Raw genomic sequence first — 20,398 nt, 5'->3', positions numbered from 1 at the left:
GAGAACTTGTGGATGGCTTGTGAGATAGCGTCAAGATGACAGAAAAGATTACTCTTCTAGGTTGAGTAGTGAATGATTTTGATTGCAGTTATGGATATCATTTTGGTTAATATTCTTTTGGAGAATTCAAAGGTAAAAATATAAGTGCCTGTCTGGCACATTTCAGTGTGATTATAAAAGTTATTAAAATCAATATTTTACTTTCTGATGAGAATTATAGGAATAGTGAGAATCGTGCATTAAAATATTAGAATACACTCGGGGAAGTACCACCCACTCCTGCTGTGGGAGTTGAATTTATAAGGTTAAAAATGTGTTTCTTCATTGCTTTTTAATTATATCTAATTTCCTAGAAGAAGTGACAATTGTGTGCTCAAGGATTTACATACAGTAGAACTAATCTCAGCGTATAAACAATACCTACAGAGGTAAATAAATTAGCCAGTGTCTGATGAGTTAAAGGTTTTGAAATGAGACGGGTGGAGGAAAGCTTTAGGCACTGGTGTGGTACACTGAGCTTGGCTCAAAAGTGTGGAAAATGTATCATCATTTAGATTTTGCTTTTCCTGAAAATCGGAAGTAAATTTTGACCGTGAATTCCCCAAGGGAATGTGAATTCTCCAATTTGGCAGTTATAATGTGGCCCATAGAATTTTCATAATGCAGTAGCAATCTCAGGCCAGTCTCATGTATTAGATTGTAAAGTAAGTCAGCACAGTTCTGCAGAATACTAAAGCATTTATGGACATTGGAAACTCTGGCACCCGCTAATAAAAATACTTTGAAAGAGGATTTGAATTTAGTTCCTGAGTTGCACATTAATGTTGGACTTGATGTTTTGACGTATGGACTGCCCAATTGTTGTTCTGTAGCTGCGGGAGAAAGCATAACATTGTGTGTTTGTCTTTTATATATATATATATTTTTTTTTTAATTATTTTTTTCCTTTTTTCTTTTATCTTTTTTCTGTTAGAGAAAGCTGTCATAGGGAAGCACATACTTATCTTTAGGCTTGGCTTTTGTAGGTGCAGTTCCAATGCATCTGGTGTGTCACTGTGTCAGTTTTGCTAAAATACTCTTAAGTGGAACCTGACATATACTATGCCAGCCTCATTTCAGGTTTCATTTCCGGATCCAAAACATCCCTCCCAGCCCATTTGAGACCTAACCAGTTTATGGACTAAGGTTGTACATTATTTCCTCCAAACCTATTATCACTTGTTCTCTCAGGTCTTAGAAACCAAACTCAGATTTCAAATCAGGTGGCCCAACATTGAACAATGACCAATTTTAATTGTGCAGAGCACTGCAATGTGTAAAACAGAACCATGGCCACTGATGTTCTGCAGAGCTGGTTTACGTTCACTGCTCCACTACTGTATCAGTATATCATTTATAGAAATGTATAAAACTAATGCCGAGTAATAAATCTCTAAGGACTCTTAACACTTCATCTGATTAAATACTGTGAGGGCTATAAAATAGGGGAACTAAGATTGATATAGAAATTAACCAATTATGAGAACTTAAAATAAATGATTTTTTTTTGAAGAAATGGAGCTGAAAATTGAGAATTTTATGACATTTTGTTTTGCAAACACTGAATATGGGATAGCAAGTATTTGTGGCATGCAAACCTTCTAATGGAAAAAACGATTCGTGTATAGTTTTCCAGTCATTTATTATAGTATTAATGTAAAATTGCCCGAGTCCTGTAGTATATAACAAAATATTTTATATGTATATATTCTTCTTAAATCTACATTTGGTAGATAAGTAAATACATATCCTTGTAAACATGTATCCCAGCCTATTATTTTAATGGCCATTAGTGGGTATCTGTAAAAGTATTTTTGACTTGTTTATTCCCCCATCTCCTAGTCTTGTTCAGTAAGAAAGAGGAAAATGGTATCAGACCTATCTACATAGTCCCTGACTTTAACTCATCTGTGAGGCAGGTCCTAATATTTGGACAGTGGATTCTGTTGCTGTTTACTGAAAGAGACACAATGCCACGTGCACTGTTCTCAGCTCCAATATGCCTAGTGCTGAACCTTGAAAACTACCCTGAGCCTCCTTGACTATGGTAGCCATTTCAAACCGCTTTTTCAGCTTACTGATTGATGTTCAACTGGTCAGCGAGTTAAAGCTTTGGTCCTGGGCAACCTGCCCAAGTGAATCATTCCAAATGGGTATAATGACAACAATCCCCAAACTTGGCACCATCCACCAGAGATATAGCCTCAATACTTCAGTCTAAGCCCCAGCTTCTGGCCAGGACAGTGGCAGACATATGTGGCCCAATTCTAGTCTCTTGGAAAATAAAATGGCTTTTCTGTTTGAGCAGGCATAGCTATGGTTGTGGACCAAAGGGAAGGGTAGCAATATCATAACTGTGGAGATGCTGGTGATTGGTGCTCCTTTTTGACTTTATGTCTAAAGTGACTTTCTCATTAGCCACAGCCTCAATACTTAAAATTAAATATAGGACATATAGAAGAAAGTCAGAACTGGTTGTATTCATCTACTTTTTAGAACTATTTCCTTTGCTACAAGAGGTTCCCCTCCTAATTAGGTTCTAGTCCCTTTTAATACTTGTTATTCTCCTGTAGCTTCTATTGCATTTTATTGGTTTTCGGTATGAAATAAAGTATTACTATTTTAAGGAGATTCAACATGTGAAATTAGGATTTTTTTGCAGTTTTCCGTTGTTATGCTGGATATGCATCACTTTGCACTCCTGTATTACTCATTAATCAAATTGACTTCATTATGAAATTATTATTGTCTGAGAGGCCTTTACCTAAACGAAAGTTCAACATTTTAAAATGGTACATGAGGACTTCCTTGCAGGGCACAGTATTTAAGAATCCTCCTGCCAATGCAGGGGACACGGGTTTGATCCCTGGTCTGGGAAGATCCCACATGCCTCAGAGTAACTAAGCCCGTGCGCCACAACTACTGAGCCTGCGTGCCACAACTACTGAGGCCCATGCGCCTAGAGCCCGTGCTCCACAACAAGAGAAGCCACTGCAATGAGAAGCCTGCACACTGCAACGAAGAGTAGCCCCCACTCACAGCAACGAAGACCCAATGCAGCCAAAAATAAATCAATCAATAAATTTTTAAAAACACATTCAATAAGTAAATAAATAAATAAAAATGGTACATGAGGTATAGACCAGGGGTCAGCAAGCTATTGCCTGACAGCCCACCACTTGTTTTTGTAGATAAAGTTTTATTGGGATACAACCATGCTCCTTTTATTTACATACTGCCTAGGGCTGTTTTCACACAACACGGCAGAGTTGAGTAGTTGCAACAGAGACCATGACCCACAAAGCCGAAAATATTTTAATATCTGGCCCTTTAGAGAGAAAGTTTGCCAATTTTTTTCTTAGTCTTGTTCTTTACAAAATGCAAATAAATACATATATTTTAGCTATTCTTTGAGGATATTTAAAGTAGAGAAAAGTGATCAAAATTCCTGTTTTATTTTGGATTGAAAAGTAGAAATAGTCCAATGTATGGCATTTTATGCCTTTTGGGCTATGTGAAAGAGCTTATTGGAAAAAAGCAATCTATTGTGCTTTTATTTTTAAGATATTTTTAAAGTGAGTGAATAAGTTGTATCTTGATTTAAACAGAATTGATACTTTCAAAATTCTTATTTATTTAAAATAAATTGCAGTAAGTTGCTAAAAGCAATAATCATTTTATGAAAGTAATACTCCAAAAAGAAAATGTTCAGCATTGGCTCTTAAAGCCTCCAGGAATTTGATTGATGTCTGGATGGATTGATTTTATTATTATTATTTTTTGTACCTCAAACATTTAGATATAATGAAAATTTGATTTATTATTCAGAAATTTCAACTTATAACTTTTCAGAAGGATTTTTATTACGTTAAAGTGTAATAAAATTGTGCTATGCATAAACTTTTTCACAAAAATTTAGAGACTTCCAAATGTAAGGATTGTTCTTTTGTTTTTTTAATTCAAAGCTACATGCTTTTATGGAACAACAACAACAACAACAAAACCCATAGTATGGCTATCCTTTTAAACTCTAGTTGAAAGCCAGATATACTTTTGTTTGAAGTTATATTGCTTTGTTACAAATAGATGGCATAAAAAAATGCTCTCCACTTTTTTGTGATTCATCTTTATATTTTAAGGAGTATGGATTTGTTCTGTTTTCTCCCTTGTTTGTTTGTTTCTTGAATGCTGTGTGAGTTCTAGTTCAGTGCCAGCTGTATTTCCAGAATTTATTAGGAGGATAGGATGTGGAAGAGGATGCTTGAGGCAGGGTTATACAAGTGTAAATAAAAGAAGAAAATCTTAGGGCATTGTAGGTTCCTCTACTTGTCCCTTATCCTGCAGTGGTAAAGAGTGCACTTTGGGAGCTCTCTGGAGGGATAATTTCAGAGTGCAGCATCAAAATATCATGAGTTCTTTTTTTTTTTTTTTTTTTTTCATGAGTTCTTGACTTTGGATAGACTGCATTGCAATTTAACCATGGGTTAAAGTCTATTTTTATTTCTTGCACATACATTAAAGTGAGGACCAGAAGAGGCAGCCTGGGACTTCCAAACAAAACCCACGAAAGAATGTTCTCCACAGTATCATTTTCTGTGATGCTTCCTAAGCTGGACAGTGCTTTTATATATTCACTTTACTTCTTAGAGAACATTCTACTCTTGTAAAATGGAAAATGGGCCAGTTTTGTGTCATACTCTTTCTAAATCTTTATTTTATAAGAAATAACAAATACATTTCAGCGAGGTTTCGGTTTCATTCAGGGCATGGGAGACTCAAAGTATCTGTACAGAGGCCTGCACATAGTAAGTGGTCAGTATATGCTTACTGTTAACGTGTGTGAATGAAGAAAGGAGCCAAGGAGCCACTTAGAGTCCATTCTGGCACCCTGGGAATACTTACTTTCAGAAACCATCCCTATGGTGGTAAATACAACAGTAAGATTAGAATGAAAGGAAAGAGAAGAGGAAAAAACAAACAACAAATCTTCCTGATGCTAATTTGCTGGGGGAGTTGTTTTAGTTGGGGGGGGGAGGGAGAGAAAGGCAATTAAAAAAGTTGAGGTTTTTGTGTGTGTGTGTGCAAAGGAAGGCTTTCTAAGAAAGCACAGCAATTAAAAAACGAAGTATGTACTAAAGCCACATGCAACAACATGGTTGAATATCAGAGACATAAAAGCCAGACAGAAAATAAATACAGACTTAAAAGCCAGACATCAAAGAATTGATACCATTTATATAAAGTTTAAGAAAAGGCAAATCGAATACATAAATAATGTTGGTTCGTAGCCTGGGTAGGAGGGTAATTATTGACTGGGGAGGGGCACGAGGGAACTTTCTGGGTGATAGAAATGTTCCCTATCTTAATCTGGGCGGTAGTTACGTGGGTGTGTAAATATACATGAAATTCATCAAGTTCTCTACTTTCTATACTTATGATTTGTGAACTTTATAGCTCAATAGAAAATTAAATAATAATAATAATGACAGTAGGTTGTGCAGGGGGCACCAATTTAGCATGAATGCTTAATAGAGTCTTTGGAAGAAAAGCATGGCAAACCTGTGGTCTAAAAACTGTGCTTAGCGAAGATTTCAAGGTGGGTCTGGAAGGATAAGTGAGAGTTGGGTACATGGAAAAAAAAGATTAAAAAAAAAACCCAACTGTGTTTAGCTTAATGTAGGAGACTTTTCTGAATAAGGACATTTATAGTAATTTTTGTTGCAGAACATCTCAAATCCCAAAGGATGCTTGGTATGCAGTAAAATCACATCTATTTAGCTGCAGCAAGGTGACTGCTGCTGAGCATAGTTTACTGCTTGAAAAAAGCAATGCCTTTCTTTTTTCCTTCCAGACTGGCAGATTGCTACTCTGGCTTTACTCTTGGGCGGTGCTGCCATCATTCTCATTGCATTCCTGGTGGGTTTGATTTCCATCTGCGTGGGATCTCGAAGGCGCTTCTACAGACCTGTTGCTGTCATGCTTTTTGCAGCAGGTAAATATATTCATTACTTTCAAACCAGTATTAAAGTTTCATGAACCTTTCTACCATCCTCCCTTCTCATGCAGAAACAGTAATGTGGTTGCTGTATTACCTACAGATCAAGAGGCATGTGTTATATTTTAAGGTAAATTGGCTACAGGTTTATCATAGTATCAGTTTTCAGTGTGTTAAGCATTTCACAGAGCACAGTGGCAATTTCTAAACTTCGAACTAAAACACGAATAAATAATGGCTCTTGACAAGGGCTGTTGCCTTAGGAATTGCAGCAGATGTGTTTACCAAGTCTTTCTTCACATCCAGTACTTTTTTCCTCCTTTTACTGCCCCCTTGGTGATCTTAAGGCAAAATTGTTTTTTTCTGACATAAAACTGAAAAAAAATTACAATATGTGTACCCTTAAAGGTATAAATCTGTTTTGAAATAAACATGCTTATACTGAAAAATCATAACGTTTAACATGACCCGTCAGACAATTCAATCGTGTGAGTTCAATGGCATATTCATTAATTTAGCAACCCATCTTTCTATGAAGCACAGCTTGGATTAAAATATCAACCCAGGTAAAATGGAAGTTTTACTAAAAGTCAGGGAGCTATTTAGAAAAGGGGCTTATAAGACTAAAAGCCCAGTACATTATTTGATATGAGTTTAATCTTCATTTATAAGGATCTCCTTAAATATTCTTATAAATGACCGAAACTGAAATATTCTTGTTGGTGCCTTCAATTTACCCTGTCAGTCATATCTGATTTGAAGACTGCAAAATAAGCCCCTGTGACTGTCAACAATGAAGACACTGACAGAACCATCTAGCCTGTTAGATGGATTTTTTAAAGCTGTTTAAAGATGGGAATAGATGAAATTTCTCAGGATTTGAAGGGTCATTTGGTCTAAAAATATAAAATCAGAAGTGTCCTGCTGCCCCCTGCTGTTTGTGTTCATCTTCTTATACCCATGAAGACTGGTCAGAATGCAAGGGTCATAAAAACAACGGTCCACAGGGTTGAAAGAATGTAGAAATAGATCTAATTAAAATCTCTTAAGTGATGTGCTCAAGATCACATAGTAGTTACTGGTGGACCTGGGGCTAGGAGGCTACTGAATCCTAAACGGGTGGTTCATTCACTACTGAATCCCTCATTCATTCATTCACTCTTTATTGGGTACCTATTATGGACTGGTCATTGTATTGAGACACCTATAAAACTGGCTAAATAGCATGACAGATACTTTCTAATAGAGTAGAAAACACTACTACAAAAAATATTTTGAAGTCTTAGGCGGTGACCACAATATCATTATATTGTTGATCTCGTGTAATAAAGGTCTCTATTGTGAATCATTTAGTATAACATGAAGATTCTCCTAAAGATTCCATCATTCTCCAGTTTATTTCTCAGTTCATGGATTTGCCACGGCTCTTTTCCTATTTTTACAATGAAATAACTTAGCTATTTTAATTATAGTATAAGTTTATCTTTGCAGCTAGGATTTATTAACATAGTGATTAGAGAGTCAATTATAATAGAATTTCTTGATAAATTGTTCTGAAATGATATACAGTTCTTTAAAACTGGAATTATGTTTTGAATAATTTTTAGAATACTCATATTTCTGATTTATGAAGATATAGAGACAGTCTAGACATTCTCTTATAAATATCCAGTATTATTGTGCTACCTAGTTACTATCCCATTTAGCCTTTAACTTACTCTATAATGGCATATGCAGAATCTATACAGAAATCTGTTGTTTAAAGCACCTATTATAAACATTCTTAAGAAATAACTGGAAGTTCCAGTTTTTTCTTAAAAAGTTCTATAGTTTTTCCCAAGTATAGCAAAATTTGTGAAAATGTGAAAATAAGCACTGGTTGTAACAGAAAACATATTGTAAATGAGTATAAGTTAAAGGTAATGGATTTGGTCAAAAAAAGATTTTGATTTAACTCTCGCTGCCACAAATATTAGTAAATTATAAAATAACGAGACGAATCCCTAAAGCAACATTCATACAGTATTATTCTACCTGCCAAGACCGAAAATGAGCATTATACTGCTACATTTTAAAACTGTACACGTGCTGAGATTTAATTTTACTCATTCTCTTTTGAGACTGTGCTTATGGAAGCTTTTTTTGAAATAACCATTAGTTTAGCGTTCACTTTGCATATAAGCAAGGTAAAACTTACTGGTTATTTGAAACATGTCATGAAAAAGTTTGTCTCTCCCATCTGCAAAAAGCCATTAAAGAGTTGCCTGTAGCTGACTTCTGGAAAAGATATTTATTAAACATAATAATCCATTTATGATTTGGGTGTAAGATTAACAAAGTTGGAAAATCTGCCTACTTGAAACAATGCTAGCTAAAAATCATGGTTGTTTTATCTTGCTTGCTTCTTAGGAAACATACTTATTCTAGTGGTTGGCTTGTCTCACCAGTTTAGTGATTCTTTGTAAATGTGTATTTGGGACTATTTTCCCTTTTTACTCATCCTGGTCTGCTTGAAAATGGTCTGTATTTCTCCGCTTTTCTCACAATATTTTCTTCTCCAAATAATATTAAGCTTTATCTTGGTATTCACACACATAGGGAATGATACTTATCTCAACTAAGAAATATTCTTTTTTTTTTTTTGCTTCTGCTGAAACTTGCAGTACATAAAATCAAAACAGACATAGCACTACCACTTGGAAACATCTCTACACAGAACTACATCATTAATTCAGTACCATATGCAGTTCCTGGTACTCTGGGGCACTCAGTAAATAGCTGAATGAATGATGGAAAGAAGACTGAGGAATGTGGCTTATAATCTGATAGGGAAAAACAGGCATGAAAACAACTAGCTAACTGTAATTTGGTTTTTCTTAAACCATTTCTCTGTTGGCAATTTATGAAGCAGCAAGTTCCCTGTGACCACAAATCTAAGACCAAAACAGCTCAAAAAAGTAACAGTTGTAAAGATTATTTTTCATATATCCATATTTTCATTCATTTATTTAACAAATATATGTTGGGTGCCTATAGTATGCAACTACACTATCTTGGTGTTAGATAATATACTCTTAAAGGGTTTTTACTAAAAGCTGATGATTAAGTCTTATAAACACCGCCAAACAAATTTTAAAGGTTTTCTTGTCTTCTCTTTTTCTCTGAGGTCCTTGATTTAGGGTGGGTTTGCTACCTGCTTGAATAATTGCTAGAAGATCTAAGAGCTAGCCATCGCTGCAACCCATCTAAAACATTGTCCTATGTTCCACAACTCTTCTACCTTCAGTCCTACAAATTTAGACTTCAGAATAAGATGTTCTCTATAATGATACTGTTGATGATAATAATAATTAACTGAGCACCTACCATGTGTCATACTGCTAGACCTGTAGCACACTGCTATCTCTGCTATAACAGTCTTAAGATTAGGTATTTATTTTCCTCATATTATCAGTGAAGAAGAAGCCTCAGAAAGGTTAAGTAATTGTCCGGTGTTGTCCAGCTAGTAAGTTGCAGAGCCAGGGTTTCAATTCAAGGCAGCCATCTAATTTGAGAGCCCAAGTGAGGTTTCACGAGTTACCTGTACTTGGGTACATATAACACAGAAAAATAAGAGCCGAATCAGCCTTGAATTTTTAATTCAGCTGCCAACTGTGTACTACAGTTGGAGTCCATCCTGTAACTCCAGTTACCCCATCTCTTGGGAGCAACACCTGAAGGATGGCAGCAACTCAAGGTGTCATAAAGACCACAAGCTGATCAGTACAGCATGACCGAAACATAGCACATCATGAAAACTGTGCACATGTCCAGTACAGTTGACTATAGCATGTTTTTTATTGTGTAACTGACAATGACAGATAATGCATGAGGAGATTCTGTTACCTGACATCTAGTTCTCACTAAAGACTTGGTGAAATTAGAGGGGTTGCCTTTTTCTGGGTCCTTTTCTTTTATTGTCTGGTTTTTCAGATCTTTTTATGCCCCACTGGGACTTAGGATGATTGCTTCCTTTTTTTCCCCCATGGCCTTTAAGACAAGTTGCAGAAAATTCTGAGTCTTTCATAATTCAGATTTTAAATGACAGAATCCCCACTAATTGTATTATTGAGGATGTTCCTTTCTGTTATATCTGCAGAAAGCCTCCTCTAAATGATTGTTAATGCAGAATGGGGATATTTTGGGAGGGGGTCCTGCACCTGCTTTCCATCTCTGATTAGAGGCTTGTGTATTGTAGCCCTCCTCTCCATCCTGTCAGGCACAAGGAGAAGGCTGGAGGTATTTCAAGTCTAGATTTTGACAGAAAAGTCAGTGTCCAGCTTATATTTCAAACTAAAAAGTTCTATTCACAGATCTTTATCCATATCAAACTACCCTTTGGTTAGAACAGTTTACAGTATCACCATCAAGAATTCATTTCATATGTACTGCTTAATTTTAAGTAGTTATAGATTAAATTAAAAAGGAGAGAAATTGATAGCTTCATGTTAACCTTTCATGGGCAAATGTTTTTTATTCTACAAATATTGTTTCCTTTATGTGAATTTGATATTTAGGGGACTTGGCTGGATAGTCCTATCAATTTTGTCTTTAAATTATCTTCTAAGTCTGTAGCTTCTTTTTATACACCACCATTACTGAGTTAGTTGAGGGTATAATTCTTCCTCAAGTGGAACATCTCAGTTCCCAAATTTGAACTTCCCCCTAATTTATTTTTCTGTGGTAACGTCTGAGTTAAACTATGTGACTCCTTCCTTTCCCTTTCCTGGAATCCAGTTACTCAGTTTTTCTTTTATAGTCTTTACTTTCCCTGACCTTTCCCACTGATGTTACCTTAGTCATCACTGTGCACAGGTATCCATGCACTGACTAACCTCCTAGGGGCCTGTCCTCCTCCAGTCTCCTCCCTTTTAGGCTGTCTTGCATACAAACACATGAGATGTAGTTCTGAAATACAAATCTGGTCTTGTCACGTGTTCCTTTGGTTTCCCCAGAGGCAGAATCTGAAGCAAGGAATCAAGTGCAAGTACTTAATCTGGGAGGTAAAAGAAGGGATATGGAAAGAACGTGAGGCAGGGAAGAGAAGGCAGCCAATAAAGAGTACATTATCAAACCAGTAGTCACTGTAAGCACCTGGAGCTTAATCTGCCTGGAAAAATTTTGGAAACCAGTGCAGAACACACCCCTCAGAGTTACCTCACTGGAAGGACTAGGGAATTGGAGTATTTATAAACCAAATGCTGATAGTCATTGGTAAGGGCTGTTGGTGATGATGGGGAAACAGCAATGGTAATTTCCCAGAACACTGTACCTGCCTCAGAGTCAGGCAAAGTAGCTTTTGTGGCCAGAGGAAAAGTCAGGCAAAGAAGTGCAGGTGCTGACAATTGAAAGTCAGGCTGACATATACTGGAATTATGAGGATGAGAGCATAGGGTACCAACAGCATCTACAATTCAAATAACCTCTGAAATGTCTCCCTATAGAAACCAGTCTGTATTTTTATGACATGCTAGTAAGTATTTTATAGTCTAAACCAAACATTTCCATGTGACTGTGCCCTTCATTCTACCCATGTGAATTTTCTATGGGCACAGCCTCTTATATCTCTAAGCTTTATGGAAACTGCTTCTTCTTCCTAGAGGTCTTTTCATGTTTCTCTTCTGACCGAGTACTGTCCATCCTTCAAGAACCAGTTCAAATAGTGCTTCGTCTCTGAAGCCCTCCCTTCTTTCTGCAGGCAGAAGTGGTACTTGGAATACCATTAGAGCTCAATAAACATGATGAATGGATTATAAGTGAACATGCCTCTACTATTACTGTTGAACACATTTGTTTGTATCGGTGTGTCTGTCTCCACGATAGAGTATGAAATATCAAAGGGCAAGGGCTGTGTCCTATCTGTCTTACCTCTTTCACCTAGAATGCAGTGGGCATCCAATAAATGTTTGTTGAAATATTGAAATATCCCCATTTAGAAAATATTGACTATTTGAATATTGAATATTTCAATATTGAAAACATTGAAAAATATCCCCTTAAAGAAAACTAGAAATAACACAAGAACCTCTAAGTTCTTGTCATGTTTCTGTCTGCACAATTTCATGGCTGGTAGTTTTTTTTTTTTAATTAGTTTATTTATTTATCTATTTTTAGCTGTGTTGGGTCTTCGTTTCTGTGCGAGGGCCCTCTCCAGTTGCGGCGAGCGTGGGCCACTCTTCATCGCGGTGCGCAGGCCTCTCGCTATCTCGGCCTCTCCCGTTGCGGAGCACAGGCTCCAGACGCGCAGGCTCAGCAGTTGTGGCTCACGGGCCCAGTCGCTCCGCAGCATGTGGGATCCTCCCAGACCAGGGCTCGAACCCGTGTCCCCTGCACTGGCAGGCAGACTCTCAACCACTGCGCCACCAGGGAAGCTCCGGCTGGTAGTTTTGTTGCCTCTTTTCCAAAAAGTAGGGAGGGGGAATAAAATGAACCTCAAATTCCCTTCAAATTCTAAAATGCTATACAACTTGACTTATGCCTCTGAGATAGAGCATAGACAATACCACAGCCAATGCCTATTATGTTTCATTGATTGGTGGTAAAGTAGAAACATAGTATGGTGTTATTTTCTTGAGTTCTGGACTCTAGGTGTGTTTGTTAGTTTCCTTTGCAGCATCTGTGAAAGGCAAGGAGGCATTTTAACCTGCATCTCTATATTATATTAAATGAAGAAAATTATTTACAAATGCAGGATTATATTTTTTTCTCAATTTTGCTATTACATGCATTTTTCTCCGTGATTCCAAAGAGAGTAAAATAATTCAGAAGCATAAAGCGTTTTAGGGTCATTTCATCTGGCAAACAACACAATAAAGTTCCATCTCTAAGAAAGCCGCTCAAGAGAGAGAAGGAAGCCAGTGGAGCCTAAAGGAGTTGTATTTCTACTTTTCCCACTAGAGGGAAACTATATCATTATATTATACCATGAAGACCAAATATTTGCTAAATAAAACACATTGAAATGAATATTAAAAGCAGGCTAAGGGGGCTTCCCTGGTGGCACAGTGGTTGAGAATCTGCCTGCCAATGCAGGGGACACGGGTTCGAGCCCTGGTCTGGGAAGATCCCACATGCTGCAGAGCCACAACTAGGCCTGTGAGCCACAACTACTGAACCTGCACATCTGGAGCCTGTGCTCCGCAACAAGAGAGGCTGCAATAGTGAGAGGCCCGCGCACCGCGATGAAGAGTGGCCCCCGCTTGCCGCAACTAGAGAAATCCCTCGCACAGAAACGAAGACCCAACACAGCCATAAATAAATAAATAAATAAATACAATTAATTTAAAAAAAAAAAGCAGGCTAGGTGAACACCTCACTCCAGGAACTGGCTGATTCACAAAAGAAGCAGTATAATCCTTTTAGAATATAATTCAGATCAGTTTTTACTTCTCTGCTCGCATTCCTCTTGCAGTTGCTCATCACACTTAGAATGAAATCCAGACCCCTGACCATGGTTCACAAGGCTATTCCTGAATGAGCCTCTGGCTGTCTTTTCTATCTCATCTCATGCTGTTCCCTTCCTTGCTCTCTGTACCGCTGTACTGCATCCATAGCATCCTTACTGATGTTCCACTGTACCCAGTGTGCTCCTGCATCAGGAGTTTTGCACTGCCTGTGCCCTCTACCCAAGATCGCTCACTTCCCACTATATTGACCTGCACCCCTCAGTTCATTCAGGTCTGTGCTTTAATGACTCCTCCCCAGAGAGGCCTTCTTCAGCTCTCATTTAAAAGAGCAGCCTGCATCCCTCTGTCTTGTTTTCTTGCTTTCTTGTGTTTTCACGTCTCTTAGCAATACCTGCCGTATTCTGTATTTATTTACTGATAATGGTGTGCCTAGCCATGAGGGTAGCAACTTGTGTTACCAGTGCCTTAAACTGTGTCACTTTAGAAACATTCAAGTATTTGTTGAATGAGTAAATGAATTTTACTGTTTCTAATTCTCATTCATATTTCAATCATATCCTGGCAGGATCAGTCATGATTTGACTAGTGACCAGAGTATAGAAACCAAAGGAGAAAAATGCCTTTCTTTCTTTTTAACTTACTTAGTAACTGGATTTTTTTTTTTCTGTAGTTCATGGTTGATAGTAATTGACTTCTTATTAGTTTTAAGACATTTAAAACATGAAAGCACCTTTTCCATCACAAAGGCACAGAGCCAGCCAGTTTTTAAATTAATACACATTTAGCACTTACTGGCTGGAAATAGAAGTGTGGATTATATAATATGCTGTTAGTTGTTCTAACAACGACTTAAAACTTTTTCTGAGATTTTTAAACTATAAACAAGGTGTGATTTCTGTTTTGAATGTTGAGAGATTCTCCTGTTATATGGACCTACTTATCCATCCACTGTCAGTAGTAATGTGGAAGTATGGTAGGCTAGTGCTGGCCCAGAGCAGTGTTGAGCTACATGGCAAAAATGTTTGGAATTCTTATATCTGCTTCCAGAAAGGTCATTTCACCCCTAGTCTGAGCGTTATCGAAAGTAATAATTTTGAGGAATCATGCCCCCTCATGAGTTTTCTGTAGTTCATCAGTCTTATGCCAGATATAGATGACTGTTATGTAGACTTTCTAGGAACATTAGCCATATTGGTACTAATGATATTTTACAGGTACTGAGAATAGATGAGAGTAGATTTTAAAGCACGAAATTCCAGTTTAATTAAACACACTATCTATTCTCTTGCTGTTTTAAAAAAATGTAATAAGCTGTATTATTTTTACTGTGTCAAAGTTTATTCTTGTCTCTTACACCTTAATTATTCACATTTTTGTTGTTGCATTTTTGGAATTTACAGTATTTTTAAGATGAGTTAAATAATAATTATTTTAACCCAAAATTTACGTTATATATCAGGCGTTGGTAAACTTTTTTTTATAAAAGGCCAGATAGTAAATACTTCTGGCTTTGTGGGCCACATGGTTTCTGTTGCAGCTACTCAACTGTGCCATGGTAGTGTGAACAGTACATAAATGAATGAGCCTGGCTGTGTTCCAGTATAACTTTTTTTCAAAAACAAAAAGCAGGCCAGATTTGGTAGTTTGCCAATCCCTGTCACATATTACTATATCTCAGATTTTTCAGGGTGAAGATTGTCTCTTGAGGGTGGAAGCCATCATATAGTAGAGAACAAGGCAGATAAGGCAGAACAAGGCAGAACAAGGCATCCCATAAATTCTCATTAAATTGATTTAAATAAAATAGAAGGGAATTCCCTGGTGGTCCAGTGGTTAGGACTCTGTGCTCCACTGCAGGAGGCATGGGTTCAATCCCTGGTCGGGGATCCCACAAACCGTGTGGCGTGGCCAAAAAAAAAATAGAAATTATATAATAGTTGATCCAATAGAAAGTTATGATTTTGAATGGAAGACATCACCTCATGTATAATCCGGTGTCTCCCATATAAAAATATCCACTGGATAAATACCAACTGCATTTTAGATATTTTTTTAAAAAGCACCTCCCCCTTCCTGATTAACTGGTTTCTTTTATTTTATTAAGTATGACTCATCACATTTCCCCTTTAGCCCTGCCTAAGAACTAAGATTTAACTAAGAAGTAAGAGCCAAGTTTTGTGCCCTATTGTGGTAGACATCATTAACTTAGGTTTTCTAGTACGATTATCTCCCATGCCTTCATAGACTTAATTCTTTTTTGAAAGTAGGTGAGGAATAAATATATAAATGTCATCTGTTATATCTAATAGGGTGTAAGTTGGTGTGGCTTCTTGACAAAGATGACTTTTGAACCCATTTTAAAAGATGAGAGGTATGGACTGGATGAAAAGAAAAGAATAAAAATAGTTTTTGATCAGAGTAAGGACATCAAGGTAGGACTTGGAATATTGGGCTGAGTTAGATGATATTGAGAAGTGACAGCAACAAAAGCACATCTTGAATCACAGGTACACCAGTTTCATCAGTACAAATGAATTCAAAGTCCCCAATTTCTCAAGAGTATAAATAAATAACAAGGGTTTTTAGCTGCTATTTGGGGTCACTATTCTTGGAAAGCTATTTACAGGTGTTGTATAGTGAAACAGTTTAGCTAAACTAGTACTACTTGCCATAATAGTGATAATTATATATGTGTTTGTAAAGTGAGAACCATTACTTTGTATGCTCATATAAATTATATTACACTAATTATTTCATCAAATACTATTATAGTGATTTGCTGATTATTAATAGAGTAATTCTTACTGTACTGTGAAATAGTGTTAAACAGAAAAAGTTGTCCATATTTTAAAGTGTACCATCTAGAATAAGCAATGCTTCAAATTTTTTGGCTTTTTTGTTTATTTGATTAAAGTGTAATTCTCATACATATGTATATTTGTATATCATTTTATTTCCTGTAAATAACATTTTCCTAATTTTGATTTGCTTTTTTTTTTAGTTGTTTTACAGGTTTGCAGCCTGGTCCTTTACCCAATCAAGTTCATTGAAACTGTGAGCTTGAAAATTTACCATGAGTTCAATTGGGGTTATGGCCTGGCCTGGGGTGCAACTATATTTTCGTTTGGGGGTGCCATCCTTTATTGCCTGAACCCTAAGAACTACGAAGACTACTACTAGAACCAATAGTCTCAAATTAAAAAAAAATCAACCATCCAACAAAAGGATTACATCTGCATCTTTTCTAACTCACTATTTTCTAAAACACTTGTGGAGCATCAAGCAATTTGCTCAGTTGATTTAATATCTTTTGCCTTTTGGCTGTCAACATCATAACCAGCTTTTACATCCATTTTAGGGACCTGCACAAATTAAGAGAGCTGATTAGACATAGGCAAATGCTGCAAACTTCCAATATGTTCATGTCACTTTTCTTGACAAGCGAAGGGTCTATATGACAGCAACCATTGTGAGAAACTAGTTGGAATGAGAAATGCCTGAATCTCCTATTGCCTGCAGGGGAGCAGCTGGCATAAGCAACGTTTAGAAGCTCCTTTGTGCTGACAAGGATTCCACTGTTAGAGTCCTTATCGCCTGCTTATCCCACCCAGTGACTACATTGACCGTTGGTTATTTGCTTGAGTGAACTCTTGAAAAGTGAACTTCCCTTCAGCATCTAATGGGGGTTCTGAATGTAACTGGTTAATGATACATGTTCCACCTTCAAGAATACTTGTTTTAAAGGGAGGTTATGCTTTGGCAATCAGCATCTCCCTGGGAAGGAAGTCAAGACTTGGAGACATGTGCTTTTCATTATGTGGTTAGAAATTTTGCCTCAGCCATATCTAGAATGAGGAAAAATTGAGTCTCTACTTTCCTTGGGGCAACTAGAAAGAAATATGCATGAGTTGCTTTTGTCCTAAGTACCCTTTAAATCACTTACCAAACATTACGGCAAACAGTTGTGCATATGTAACAAGCTTAAATATTTTTATAGAAGGTGAACCATTAGTATAAATGGTAATAAGTTGTTTCCTAGGCCTACACATGCATTTGCCTTTTGCACATAAAATAAATGTTTGCTCTAGTGAAGTGATTTGAACACTAACCTTGTACACATTTTTAAGAGGCTTAGATCGGTATTCACACTTATTTACCGTACAAAAGTGCATATACCCTAAAGCTTTTGCTCTATGTTCTCTACTGTTTCACTGGAAAGTGTTAATAGAATTGTGTAAGATGAAAAATTGAAATGGTGTTAATCTGAAAATTAATGATTCTTCTGTAAGCCCTGTAGTTCAAAAGAGAGTAGCAATTAGGATGATCATTTTGTTTAAAATTCATTAAAATAGAAGGCTGCTTTTTTTCCAAGTATTTTAAATGTCTTCATTAAAAAATAAAGGAATAGTGATAGATTTATATAAACGTCTAAATGTCAATAGAGGAGTAGAATTCATCTGGTTATCACCTGGTCCTCTGAAGTTAACTAATGGGCTAACTGATTTGTGCACACAATTATGATGGATTTACGGTAAGGGAATCATTTATTGACTGGTCAAATGGAAGGAAGTATCAATAATAGGGAATAAGCTTGCAACGAGTCTTACACTGCAAACTTGTGTTAATCCTGTTTAATATACAAATTTGGTTAGTTTAATTGTAAACATATTTTTATATCAAATATACAGCTCTAATATAAAAATTATAAATAATTATTTTTGTTAACAAAGACACTATTTGGCCCTCTTGCAGAAAGAAGCATTGGAGAAATCATTTAAAATGTACCTGTGTTCTGTTATATTGCAAAATCTGTTAAGAGCAGGACCACATCAATAGTATTTAATAATTTGCTTTACCTCCCAAAGCAGAGTTCTGCTTTCAGCTTGTCTTAAGAACTGTTGCCAAAACAACAGGAAAAAAACAAAACTATTTTATTATTCAAAGGCTTAAAGAAACCCCTCTTATCTTGTGACTTTTCTATGGAATCACAAAGTAAATTTGAAGAACCAGGCTTATTCTTATTTTAGCAATGACAGACAAAAATGATTAAATGCATCCTGGAGAGAAACCTTTATAAAAGTATATAATTCTGTATAGAATCATAAGAAACTATGAGTGGAAATTTTCCAGAAAGATATTACTATTATAGAATCTTTTGAAGCAATTTTCTTGAGAAATAGTAAAATCTGGGCCAGACTATCTTGCAGTTAATTGCATATTATCAGAGCAGCCTGAGAAATAACGGTATTTGTTGGAAAGGGATTTCAGCTACTAAACACTCTTTATTGGGAGAGAATCTCTTTATTCCTGAATAATGGAAGAACAGTACTTTGGTGCTGACATCAATGAGGCACTTTTCTTAGTCCTAGTAGAGGATGCAGTGTGCTGTTAGACCAATATCATATCTTGAGTCTTAACAAAGTTTTCATTCTCTGTCAATATGAAAAGCTGGAAAGTGACAGAATATAGTATAGGCTAAGGCACACATATTTGCAGTTTACTGAGAAGTAGATTTCTTATATAACTTTTTTCCCCTTCCCAGTGAAGAGCCCTATGCTATATTTCTACCATCACTAATATTTGAAAGTGTTTCATTACTAACAAGTTCAATATAACATGAAAGTTGTCATTGCTCATCCAAAATACTGTTTTGTCTATCAGAATCAACACAAGTGAATTTTTCACCCACAATAACATTATGTCTTTGCAGCTTCAGGTTTGTTTAATGTTTTCTTACAAGCCAAACTATTAACTACAATCCCATTGTTTATCTTAGACAGAGATATACATACATACATATAGCATAAAGTACTCAGCAGGGCTAGTTATTTGGATTTCTTGCACAACAATTTAGCTTTTTGTAAGTTCAACATGTAAATTTTAAAGACATAAATATAGAGAGACCTATGTGTTTGAAATATAAATGATATATATGGATTAGCATGTACCTGTATATTATTAAACATGCAATGAACTGACTGGTAAGTGACGTCTAATTGTATGGCTAGCAATGTAATTTATTCAGACTGTATTTTTGTACAGAGCAGCGCACACTAACCTATGCCTCTGTGTCCTCTTTAATGCCTAAAACTGTGCCTAGAAATTTCATCTGTCTTAAAAAATAAAATATACTCCATGCTGTTTATGCTATTAGTTTCTCTACTGCTGTTATGTATTTATTATTTTAAAATATATGACATGTTTAATACTTAAATATGAATTCATGCTATTCTGGTTATTTTTTTTTTAACAGTCCTCTGGGGGGAACCTGTTTATCACTCCAGTGGTTTTGAGTTTGCAGTTTCACGATCAGTTCTTCATTTCATGATTTTTGTAGCTGACATGAAGTTATCTATGTGGAAAAAATAAAAATAAAAGTGGCTTCACTGATGTGGTTTGACTTTGTGTCTTCTCTACTGTGTGGACTCTTTAACAGGTTTCTAAATTACATGTCTTCAGTTCATTTTCTCTTTTATACAGTATATGTTATTTAGAAAACATAGCTTGATATGACATGTTCATTTTGTGTAAAAAAATTTTTAACTATATTTTGTTTCAAATTATCTCCCAAATCCTTTCTATCTTCTGCAGCTGAGTTATATGAACAATAAAAGAAAGAATATTAAGTGTCTTTTTTAACTTTCTATCTTAAAAGGCACAGAGAGGAGATATAGTGTAGGCTCTCCTTTTTCCTATTGTCTAATCACACAAGTAGAAAGAGGAGTAGTGAAGGGTGTGATACTCTGTTTTGGTTTTTGTTTAGTTTTCAGTAGTTGCAAGGTATGTTAAAGCAGGCTTTCCTGCATTATTTCTATTTTTTAATTAGACACTAAATTTTCAATGTGCGTATGTGTATGTGTAGAAATTCATAAAGTCCAAATTTCCCATCACCCTTTGTGTATTAGATAAATGTTAAGTA

The 20,398-nt window shown here is 36.1% G+C and overlaps 1 protein-coding gene across 1 annotated transcript in view; it reads left to right on the top strand.

Annotated features, from left to right (window-relative positions):
• The window catches only part of TMEM47 (transmembrane protein 47), a 29,986-nt gene extending 10,117 nt beyond the window's left edge, over window positions 1-19,869 (top strand). The window contains exons 2-3 of the mRNA XM_082446698.1: window positions 5,891-6,031; window positions 16,481-19,869. Coding sequence (XP_082302824.1) covers window positions 5,891-6,031; window positions 16,481-16,659 — 320 coding nt within the window. The 3' untranslated portion in view covers window positions 16,660-19,869. The remainder of the gene's footprint in view (window positions 1-5,890; window positions 6,032-16,480) is intronic.
• Window positions 19,870-20,398: the final 529 nt, after the last annotated feature.

The sequence above is a fragment of the Balaenoptera physalus genome (genome assembly GCF_965194825.1).
Source record: "Balaenoptera physalus genome assembly, chromosome: X".
Taxonomy (NCBI): Eukaryota; Metazoa; Chordata; class Mammalia; order Artiodactyla; family Balaenopteridae; genus Balaenoptera; species Balaenoptera physalus.
This window is presented reverse-complemented; position numbering and strand designations above follow the sequence as displayed.